The 12,330-nt window shown below is 37.1% G+C and overlaps 2 protein-coding genes across 3 annotated transcripts in view; both read right to left on the bottom strand.

Moving 5' to 3' along the window:
- The window catches only part of LOC138402244 (uncharacterized), a 175,860-nt gene that overhangs the window by 59,612 nt on the left and 103,918 nt on the right, over window positions 1–12,330 (bottom strand). The gene's annotated exons all lie outside the window — the stretch shown is intronic.
- Window positions 1–12,330, bottom strand: part of LOC117997118 (neuroligin-4, Y-linked-like) — a 103,342-nt gene that overhangs the window by 27,550 nt on the left and 63,462 nt on the right. For both annotated transcript variants that reach the window (XR_011236651.1, XM_034985291.2), the window contains exon 4: window positions 643–795. Coding sequence is in view for 1 of the 2 variants with exons in the window: in XM_034985291.2 (XP_034841182.1) it covers window positions 643–795 (153 nt within the window). In the remaining variant the exon portion in view is untranslated. The remainder of the gene's footprint in view (window positions 1–642; window positions 796–12,330) is intronic.

Here is a 12,330-nt window from a genome sequence, read left to right as displayed (position 1 = left end):
GCTGACAAGGTTCAGGTAAAGTCAACGCATTTTAAACTGAGTCGTCAAGTTATGTCTTCAGTTTAAAATGCGTCGACTATAATCTGTCTAAATAATATATAAATAAAAGAGAATTACCACTCACTCACTGACTAATCACGAAATCTCAGAAACTATAAAGCCTATAAACTTGAAATTTGGAAGATAAGTTCGTTCTAGGACGTAGGTGTCAGCTAAGAAACAGTTTTGAGAAAATCCCCCTCTAAGGGGTTGAAATGGGGGTTGAAAGGTTATATGAAAATCATATGTTTCGAAGTTTGAGATATGAAAATTGGCATTTAGGTATTCTGGATTCGGTGCATTAAGGTTTTTTTTTTTTAATTCAGATACAAGTTAGCCCTTGACTGCAATCTCACCTGATGGTAAGTGATGATGCAGTCTAAGATGATAGCGAGCTAACCTGGAAGGGGTATGGCAGTTTTTATTAAACCCGTACCACTTTGGTTTCTACACGGCATCGTACCGGAACGCTAAATCGCTTGGCGGCACGGCTTTGCCGGTAGGGTGGTAACTGGTAAAGGTTAGACTGAGTGAGTTTACTAGTAGAGCCTTTTGCAGCGGGACAATTTCTGATTTTTTTTTAGTAGATAATATAATTCTTACCCAATATTCCAAGGCGGTAGTTGATAGTGATGACTACAAGGCCCGCGTAGCTCGCTAGGACGGCACCGTCGTACACATTGCCGGAATTCCACTCGAATGACTCTCCGTGAATGAAAACCACCACTGGATACTTCGCGAGTAGTGTTGGTCCCACTGCAAGAGATATCAAATATTAGTACTGCATCTTATAGTAGTACTATAAGGGGCGGTAGAAGCATAGAGCAGAAACAAAGAGGAGTTGGCCTAAGCAACTGTGCACTGTGATTTTCAACTAGGTCCTGACGTCATCACTGTGGGCGGGGCCTTAGTTAGTATGCTGTCTGCGTTCGTCAGGTTCACATATATTGAGACTCGTATTATCGGTGTGTTTTCGCGTTTTTAAGAACAAAAGGATGAAGTGTTGTGTTTTATCGTGTCAAAGTTATTCAGACAGACGTTCTGATGCTATGAATGGTATCACATTTCATTTGTAAGTAATTTTATACGTAATTTCTACACTTATTGACATCTAGTGTGAGATAGCTGAACTATGTAGTGACATCAATATATCGATGTTAGGTCGCTAAGCGAGTAGTTTTGCTACTAACCCGCAGATGGAAAATTGAGAAGTGGGCGGCGTTCCACAACCCCTCACCCCGCAAAATGTCACTCGATATTTCATAGGGAAATCTTAATACAACATCTCCTCTTTGTTTCTGCTCTATGGGTAGAAGTAAAACTCGAGGATGAGTAGTAAATATATATTCTTCCCTTACATAATATTTAACAAATAAACGTACACAACAAAATCGGATCCTAAGCTGGAGGTGGACGAACGGACTGCAGGGGCTATCGCGTTCGTAACCTCAACTGGTTGTCGGAGTGGGCTGCAGGTAGCTACCGCACTCCTTAACCCGACTGGTCTTGGAGGACTGCGTGGCTATCTCTCCAAGCCAGCCGCTAGGCTGCGAATCGATGTTGCACTTTTTTTGTGTTGTTTCGGATTGACTATGCTGCGTAGGCCCTACTGGCCGCTACAGCGTCACCGGGGGGGTTGGCGAGCGCGAAGCTCCGCCTGGGGGTGAGCCCTAGGGCTCGAAGAAATAATTCGAGAGGTCGGGGGGCAACGTCCTCCTAAGGGCGCCTCCTGTGAGGCTCGGACCACGGCTTAGGATGACGTTGGGATGGGTGGAGTTGTCGGTTTTGTTGGTTAGTCCGTACGCCCCCGAGGCCGTGGCGTGAGCCCACGTCCGGGTGACGTTAGAAATCGGGGACCTCGTCTTCGCCGGCGAAGACGCTGTGATGAGGTTGAATTGTGTAGCCCTACGAGGTAGGGTGCATTGTCGGTCATGATTTGATCGTCGGGGTCGTTAAGGACGTGCTTAGGGCGTCTTTTATCTGGGGGGTCGTTTCGGTCAGGGGTGTATGTCGCTGCCTCAACTATTAGGGAGTTGGGGTGTCTAATGGCTTTCTCAAAATAATTTTTGGAAAGCTGTTTAAAGTAATGAGCTATTGTCGGGAGTTGGAGTCGGTTGGAGTTGGAGTTGGTTGGATGTTGCACTGGCGGGCGCGGTCTTTTATACACGCTGATCCCCACTCCTTGCGTAGGCGGCTACTCGATGACGTGTTTGTAGAACAGTGCAGTTAGTAGTGTGCGAGTGGGAAAGCATTCGGCGGCCGCGCGGACGAATGGTTTGTTACAGTACTAGCTTATGCTCGCTCCAGATAAGTTCAGTCTTTGGACGCATCCGTCCGCGTGGACTACACAAATTTCGGACCCCTATTTCATCACCCCCTTAGGTGAATTTTCAAAAATCCTTTCTTAGCGGATGCCTACGTCATAATAGCTATCTGCATGCCCAGCCCGATCCGTCCAGTAGTTTGAGCTGTGCGTTGATAGATCAGTCAGTCAGTCAGTCACCATTCCCTTTTATATATTTAAGATTCCAAATCAACATACTACATAGGGCCATAGCTTCGACACAGTCAAGCAAAAATAACAGTTCAGAGATAAAAGTCAGTGCCTTTCAAGCCTTCTTCAGTTCACCTTTGTTTACTTTATCTACCGTTTCGCATGACAGATCCGTAGCGATCCAGATAAGTTCAGTCTTTGGACCCATTCCAATTGTATGAAATATGTTTTTCTCATCGAATACGAATATACGAATGAAAATGTACGGTCTATATTGTTCTGGGTAAGAATGTATTAATATTTGGATTTTATGTGGCAAATCTCCTATTGTGTTTTTTTTTATTTCGTTTCTTGGTGCTACAGATTTGATTATAGATGAAAAAGATGATCAAAACAGTGATAAAAATTGTATAGTTATAGTAGCGATCCAAATAATGTTAAGTTATCTTATTTTATTGGTAATTTATTTATTTTAGTATAAAAGAGTAGAAGAACGATGAAAGACTATTGAATAAAAAAAATTGAAAATCAGTCAAGAAATCTATAGGAGAAAATAGAGAAATCGGTGTTCCGTCATCATCACTTTCCATCAGGTGTGATTGTGGTCAAGCGTTTGGCTGTCATGAATAAAAAAAAAGACGTAACGAAAAATGTGTAAACAAACTACCATCCTACCTATTTATACCGTTGTATATCGAGGATTAAAAATTAAAAACGCTCAGCTGCGTATAACAGCAATTGCTTTAAAAAAAACAGATTAGTCCAGCTAACAGCATTCGAAAAAAAAATGTCGGCTAGGTTGAAAAGCGGAAAGCAAACCCCGATATATTATTTTTGATAACGACAAAGCAGAAATACTAAATCAAGTGGACCATCATACATGTTTAAAATATGATATTTTTTTTGTAAGCCCAGTTCGGAGGCTATATAGATATAGGAGGCTATATATATATAAGCTTTCATGTCAATAAAAACTTTATTAACGTTCGGTTCACGGAATATAAAAATATATCAATAAAACCAATATGGTTGGAAAATACGACGCAGTTATAAGCTTGTTATGTTTTCAAAAAGTAAAATAAATATTATGTGTGCAGTAAAATTTTACACAGTTTCAGTAATTAGGTACATTGATTCGTTGACTGGTATTTGCCATAAACATGTTCTAAGAACTAAATTATCACCAATGGTAGATAACATTTCGCTGCCCAACTCTTTATCCAATTTTGGCGATATGTTGTATAAGGATAACTTGTGTCCCTGTGAAGTCTATATTTTATGTTCTTCTTAGGATTATAAGTTTGTATAATATTACAATTGGCACCGATTCCCTTGTCTTTCTCTAAACTAAATTTAGAGTATCTGCATCCTTTTCTTTTTACTAATGCTAAAAAAGGAACGGAACATGCCTTTCACATTTAAAGACTCTAAATTTTAGTGCGCAATACAAATTTAAACAGTAGGTTCGCGACTGCGCGCGAAAACCACGGGTTTTACCATCTAAAAATTAAATTTAAAACTGTCAAACTGTGTCTGTCCTTTTCATATTACATTAGTAAGAAGAGCATGCGAATACTCTAAAATTACAATTAAAAAAAAAAAAAAAAATTTTAGGCTACTTTATACTCTTGACTAGAGGTTCAAAGAGTTCGCACGGGGTTTTTAAAATACCTTAAATATGACAGGAGTCACGGACATTATCTAGTTCTTAAAATGAAATTTAAATTCACAGGTTCCAAGTAACAACTTTGGAATTTGACGTAAAACTCCAGAAAGTATTCTAATGAATTCAGTCATAGAAAAAATAAAAATTCAATATTTCTTTCCCAACTTGCGTATTGGAGAAAAAAAAGTTGCGTCTGTCTTCGAGCTCGAATAAACATTTGTACTAGAACTTCGCAGTTCTGCTTTTGCCCTACTAGGGATATTTTCAAGCAAAACATCGGTACACCTAGTATAAGATTTTACGTCTTGCCAACGTTGATAGTATTTGAGAGTCGAAACACCATAACACCAAAGTAAAATAGATCGTAAGGTCCTTGAATTTAAGTCAAAAATTCAATACCACTGATTTTAATTTAGCAAAGTTTCCGCTTCGAGCGTTGGCTGTAGATGTGTAGATAAACTTGAGCTTTAAAACAAGGCAGGCTACGATCCATTTTACTATAACGCTGAAGTGTTTCGACACTCGAATACTATCAACGTTGGTGTGACATAAAATCTCGTACCTACTGAGCATACTGGACGTAAAATTTTTCTACAGCCCACTCGTATGCAGTTGTTTAACTACGCTCTATAAAAATATACTCTATTTCCGTGGTTATCTAAATTCTTGTTTTACTTTAGCTTCATTTTCTATATTGTTTGTACTCTACATAGATATTTGTTTGTTTTCGTCTTATAATGGCTGAAAAATTTTTGTTCGAATTTCCGTTTTCGATTTGTGTTAATCCAAAAGGATGCAACTGCAGACATACTTTTCTCCATTTATTATTATGAATAAGTAAAACTCCAGATATACCTAAGTATTCTGATGAATTCAGTCATTAAAAAAACAAAATTTTCTTTCCCAACTTGCGTATTGGAGAAAAAAAAGTTGCGTCTGTCTTCGAGCTCGAAAAAACATTTGTGCTGGCACCGTCACAGTTCTGCTTCTGCCCTACTTGAGATATTTTCAAGCAAAACATCGGGACGTGAAATTGTTCTACAGCCCGCTCGTATGCGGCTGTTTAACTACGCTCTATAAAAATATACTCTATTTCCTTGGTTATCTATTCTGGTTTTATTTTAGCTTCATTTTCTATATTGTTTGTGCTCTGCGTTCACTTTGTTTCAATAGCGAGAGAAGAAAAAAGGGAATATCTGCCGATTCTCTTGTACACAATCTCTAAACTAAACTAAATTAACAGGTCTAAATCTAGTGTTATCCTTTTCCGCAAGCAACATTATGAAAGGGATAGAAATAGATTTAGACGTGCCATTAGTTTAGAGAGATAGATAGAGAGTTGAAAACAGCATAATATTATGTATTTCTTTTGCCATTGCAACAACAAATGAAATGTCAAGATTGCCGCCATCTAAAGTAAAAAAAATAAAAATAACAGTTTGCGTGCAAGTCCGATTCGCACTTGACTGCTTTTATAATATAATACTAAGATATTGAAAAAAAGTTAATCTACTGGAATTGTTTTCATTTCTGAACAGTGTAGCAGAAGTTTTAAATATAATTTATTCGAAAATGAGAAATACAATCACCAATTCTGAAATATTTTATTATGTAAAATCGCAAATAATATTTCTCTCATGAATTATAATAATACGTCACGACAATACGACTACATGTCTGCATTTTAGTAGAAACTAATAATAACAATTTGTTGTAATATTATTATATTTGTATTTCATAAAATTCAGGTCGAGCCACGCCATTATTTGCCTCAAATCAAGGCTGCGCAAATAGACACAAATCAATAGGCACCCAAATGAATAAGAACGAACAACTGTAATTCTACCAAATACCGAAACGGCATTGTACCTACTCCTAGGAAGGCTATACAAATATATATTCCGTTTCCAATCTACCATTTGTATCCTATCCCACCATTCGATGTTTCCGCCACATGCACTCGAATTCCTAAGCTCAGCGAACCTTAACAGAGCCACACTTGGTATCGCAAACACGCACAATTTCATTCAATACCCGTTACATATTCCCGTTACACAGCATTTTCATTGTGATAGAAAGTTTACGCTTCGCTGATTTGAATATCCAAATATATAAAAAGAAAACGTGACTGACATCAACGCACAGCTCAAACTCCTCAATAAGAGCCTCAATAGCTCAACCGGTATAGGAGTGGACTGAAAACCGAAAGGTCGACGGTTCAAATCCCGCCCGTTGCACTATTGTCGTACCTACTCATAGCACAAACCTGACGCTTAATTGGAGAGGAAAGGGGAATATTAGTCATTTAATATGGCTGATATATATATGGCTAATAATATGACTAGACGGATCGGGCTGAAAATTTTGAAAAGATCTTTGAAAATTCAACTCCTAAGAGAACTAACTCCTAAAATAAGGGCTAAAATTAGTATGGGCCACGCGGGCATAAGCTAGTGTGTTATATGACTCGTTTTTAGGGTTCCGTACCTTAAAAGGAAAAACACGGAACCGACATTTAGGTTATTAGCTTTAAATAATGAAAATCTGTATAAGTCAATTTGGAAAATTCCCCCCTTAAGGGTGGTAAAATGGGTGGGAACAGTTTTTATAGAAAAGTTTTAACTATTGTTATTTTTACTTGAAATTTGAAACGTAGGATCTTTCTAAGAGGTAGGTATCATATAAGAAAGGATCTAACTAAATTTCCCTGAAATAGGAGTTGAAAATTTATATGAATATCCTATGTTTTTGAAGTTAGAGATATGAAAATTGGCATTTAGGTATTCTGCGTTCCGTGTCTAAAGGTGATTGGTAAATGAGGCCTATTGCAGCGGGAAAATTTCAGATCTCATGAGAAACCAAAAATTTTACGCGAAGTCGCGGGCAACTGCTAGTAAAATATAAGGTAAAAGATAATAATATTAGGTACTTGTGAAAAGAAACTGTATTCATCAACCTCTATTCAAGAGAGATTAGAATTCTGCGTAAAATACCTGAGTGCCGAGTTTAAAATAAATAGCTTTGGAGGAAGACGTGATTGCTAAAATATTCAAATTACCTGTTTACTTAGAAACATATTGTATTAAAAGCTGAAATTAAATAGCTAAGTATATATGAGTATTGAAACGGGGATAGTCTAGTGGTTAAGATGTTACCCTCCTATTCAGAGGTCGGAGGTTCGATCCCAGGAACGCAACTCTAACTTGTCGGAGCTATGGGCGTTTAAATCAATTAAAATATCACTAAAATATCGTGAGGAAACCTGCATAATATCTGAAAGGTCTCCATAATGTTCTCAAAGATGTGTGAAGTCTGCTACATGGCAATCCGCAGTTGGCCTAACCATTCTCAATCTGAGAGGGTACCCATGCTCAGTAGTGAGCCAGCGATGGTTTGACGAATGATGATGATTTTAAGGTTGATAAATGGACTAATAATAATCTAAGGACTGACTGGCAGCTGGCTGACCGATCTATCAATGAACAGCTCAAACTACTGGACGCATCGGGTCGAAATTTTGCAAGCAGATAGCTATTATGACTTAGGCATCCACTAAGGATTTTTAAAAATTCTACCCCTGAGAGAGTAAAATAGATGTTCGAAATTTGTATAGCCCACGCGGACGAAGTCGCGGGAATAAGCCAGTATGAATATAAAGAGATACGGATCGCTTGGAACGTACAATTATGGGAGTTTCAAATACAATAGAATTTCTAGTTCACGAGTATTTCTGAATTTAATTTGTACATGACGTAGAAATTAAATTCAGAACTACTATAATAAATTGATATCCAATATTTTATCCCTAAATTTTGTATCTGCACGTGACAGCGTACCTAGAATATAATACAAGACAATATTCAACAGTGGATGCTTTAACAACTAGATGATGTTTATGATTATTAAATAGTCAACTAAAACCCGGTATATAACCAATAGATGATCAATAATGATAGATGACATGACAATCTTTTCACGTCATCTATCAATAACTAATCTGTCAATAAATGGATTGCCCCTCTGACTTTCATTTTTAGGATTCCGTACCTGAAAAGGAAAAATGGAACCCTTATATAGTTATTACTAGCTTCTGCTCGCGGCTTCGCCCGCGTGGCATACAGGAAACAAATGGCATTTTTTTATTCAGAAACAAACAGTATAACATCAGGACGCGCACCCTGCACCAGCACCGAATAACACATATAACCTTCCAACCCCCATTTCATCCCTTTAGGGGGGGATTTTCTCATAGTCATTTCTTAGCTGACACCTAACCTCAAGAAAAAACCTACTTTCCAAATTTCAAGTAATTAATATCAATAATTAAAACTGTCCCATACAAACTTTCATCCCCTATTTTACCACCCTTATGGGCGCATTTTCCAAAAACCCTGAAACACGTATTTCTTCATTTGTGATCGAAAACCCAAATACCAATTTTCATGCAAATAACTTAAAAAATTACCGACTTTCATACAAACTTCCATCCCCCATTTAACCCACTTAGGGGTGGAATTTCAAAAAAATCCTTTCTTAGCGGATACCTACTGTTTACAAAAGAATAGACCCTCCAAAATTTCATGTCTTTAGGACCAGCGGTTTAGGCTGTGCGTTGATATATATGTCAGTCAGTCAGGCAGGACTTTGAATTTTATATATTATATAGATTATTATAATGGTGTTTAGGTAGTATAAATGGTTATTGGTTACGATATACGCTAAGTTTTTGCTAGCGTTCTGGTTACAGCCTGTTTAGTTTTATTAAGAAAATCTGATTGGTCTGTTGAACATGTTCGCCCATAACTGCATTGGTTGATACTGGGTCTTAGATTATAGATAGTAAGCATGATAAATAACTAGCAAAGGCAAAACCAATAGATTCTGGTTTATTGAAAAGCATTCCATTGTGATTTATCGGATACTAAATTTTAATACTTGATGTCAATAGACTATTGAAAATATCCGGACCGCTTTGGTTAGGTCGCGAGCAGAAATTTTAATCACGGCTTACAATAGCCGCCATTTTGGTACGATAGTTTTATAAAAAGGATCTTTTATGAGGCCCGCAGATAGATACCCGGATTCGTGGTCAAATATTAATTCTAGAGACGTCGAAGAATGAATTCCATTTAAGTAATAACTTTGTGATTTTGTGGAAATCCACTGTAGATGCTGAAAGGTAATATTTCAAGATCGTCAATAGTTTTAAAGGTTAAAGCTGCGATCAATATGATTTTATAAAGCGATTTAAATGAAGGTTTAAAAATATTTTCAAATCTCAGATCCTTCAGCATAAAACTCAACTTAGGGAACGTATTTTTTTTAGTTATTATCAGATCTTAGTGTTCAACCCCTAAGAGTTTATTTGTGTAGTCCATGCGACCGAAGTCGTGGGCATAAGCTAATCTATACTAATAAATAAAATTGAAGTGTCTATTTGCAACTTCAAAATAACTACCGCAGCTAAAATAGTTATTTGAAGTGGTATACCATAACTGGATTACACGTTTTTAATATTTTTGTCAGTCTGTCTGCTTGAACGGGCTAACCTTCAGAACGGCTGAACCTATTTTGACGGGAATTTCACAGAAAATTAAAAGATTAACCAAGAAAATTAAAAAGATGAAGTTATGTTTTACACCGAAATCTCCGAGATTTTTCAACCGATTTGAGTATTTTTTTTAAATATAAAAACTGCGACATCGTCCTTTAAAAAATTTGGATTGCAACTCCTCAATCCTGATGCTGCATGGGACCCGATCACCAAAACTGATGGGATTTAACTATTTTATTTTCCTAAATAGCGAGTTGCGAGTAGCACCTAGTCTCTGATACAAAAGCTTAGCTGATATCTCAAAAGCTTAGTTTAGCTGGTTGGCTAGGATTTGATAACCAAATGGTCCCTTCGTACCATGCTTCGATATGTTATGAATTTCACAGCAAGCACGACTCCCGATCGTTGAATTAATAAGCAGGCACTACTACTAATAACATCAATATACATAAGACTGGATATGATAGTGATTTATGCTCTCTGTCAAAACCATCGGCGCGCTCGCTCGGTGTTTAATATAGTGGTAGGGGAGCTCACGAGGGGATTTTGGGATTTACTCAAGCGCGTCAGATTAAGACAAGGCAATTTAATAAGATGCAGAAAAGTGTGTTTTTCATTGATCTAACAATTTAAACGTGACATAAAGAAGAAGAAGAAGAGTACTTCTTTGTGACTATATTTTTTTTTTTACATTTTTGAAAACCTGTACGCGCTCTCCCCACCAGTGTTACATCATAATATAACCTTTTTTTCTTTTTAGCACCTAATCTTCATAATCCAATAGGTCCCCACGACGCTCGAGTAAATCCCTATTTAGCATATTCGGCTCCCCTACTATAGTGATATGCGAGAACGTAAACTATGACTAACACTACGAAACTCATCTGCATGTAAATGTGGGGCGTCATATCTACATTACGCGACCTCGTTTCGTGCTCCTATTGGAGTGCTTTTGCAGCCAACCAATTATGGAAAAGAGGTATCATTTTCGTAAGTTTATAGTATGTGGACAGAAAATGAAATGTCTGAAGTATATATTTATTTGGTTAAAGCACTTCAAAGTGCTTGAACCAAATAAATAGGATTATTATTCTAAATTTTATATTGTGATGTTTGACGACCTCCCTGGCGCAGTGGTAAGCGCTGTGGTTTTACTAGTGGGAGGTCCTGCATTCGATTCCCGGCAGGGGTTTGGAATTTTATGATTTCTAAATTTCTGGTCTGATCTGTGGGAGGCTTTGGTCGTGGCTAGTGAAAACCCTACCGGCAAAGCCGTGCCGCCGAGCGATTTAGCGTTCCGATACGATGCCGTGTAGAAACCAAAGGTGTATGGGTTTAATATAACTGCCTTACTCCTTCCAGGTTAGCCCGCTTCTATCTTAGACTGCATCATCACTTACCACCAGGTGAGATTGCAGTCATGGGCTCACTTGTATCGGAATAAAAAAAATAGCAAGGTACTTGTAGTTGTACTTGTAGTTTTGTGAGTCATATCATATCGTATCATATCATATCGTAAAATGAATAAAAGGAAAAGCCGACTGACTGATTGACTGACAGATCTATCAGCGCACAGCTCAAACTACTAAACGAATCGGGCTGAAACTTGATATGCAGATAGCTATTATAACGTAGACATCCGCTAAGAAAGGATTTTTGAAAATTCAACCCATAAGATGGTAAAATAGGGCGTTAAAGTTTGTGTATTCTAGGTGTAAGCTAGTCGTAAAATAGTTGGATAACATTAATGACAAATCATTTCTTATTTAGATATTTAGGCAGCCATAGCATTTTTCTAAAATGAACTCAAAGTTTAATTTTGAAGAAGGTACATAATGCTGATAAATATGATAATAAAGTTAAGAACAGCTTGATTAAGCAGTGATTATGTGACAAAGAAGAAGAAGAAAAATGCCACAAAGAATTAAGCGAAAATCTATTGAAAAATCTTTTCTACAAAACTTTTGAAAGGCGCTCATTTTAACCTGTGATTAAAATTTTTAGTCCGGAAGCGGCCAAAGTATTCCGGATATTTCCAATAGGCTATTGGCACGAGGTATTAAAATTTAGTGGGGATAAAGTCACAATAGAATTCCTTTTAACAAGCTATTCTACTAAAGAATTCATGTTCGGTAATTGTGCTACATGATAAGCGGAGAAAATTTTGAAATATGCCTGTTTACATACTGATTTAATACTGCCTCATAAATTAAAAAACTTCATGAAAAGAACATAATAGATATTATGCAATAATAATAGTAGATTATTAACCAAGGGGATAAAGCAGTATTCCAAATTTAAATCACATTCTCTCCCTAGGGGATGAATGAAATTCAGTACAATTTTCTTTCCCGGTTTTTAACAGATTAAAAATGAATATTGTTATGTTCGCTTTTTGTGGCATAGAATGTCACTTTTTTGAGCAAGTGCTACGAAAAATATAATATGTATTAGTAAAAATAAGAAGGAGAGAGAGAAAATCTACTAGATTTTAATATGATTTTAATAAAGTTGAAGTAATAAACACAACATAAAATATTCTGACAAGACGAATTGCAAGCAACGGGGTCGCATCGC

This window comes from Maniola hyperantus, chromosome 4 (assembly GCF_902806685.2).
Source record: "Maniola hyperantus chromosome 4, iAphHyp1.2, whole genome shotgun sequence".
Taxonomy (NCBI): domain Eukaryota; kingdom Metazoa; phylum Arthropoda; class Insecta; order Lepidoptera; family Nymphalidae; genus Maniola; species Maniola hyperantus.
The sequence above is the reverse complement of the archived record's forward strand: the minus strand, read 5'-3'. Positions and strand labels throughout refer to the sequence as shown.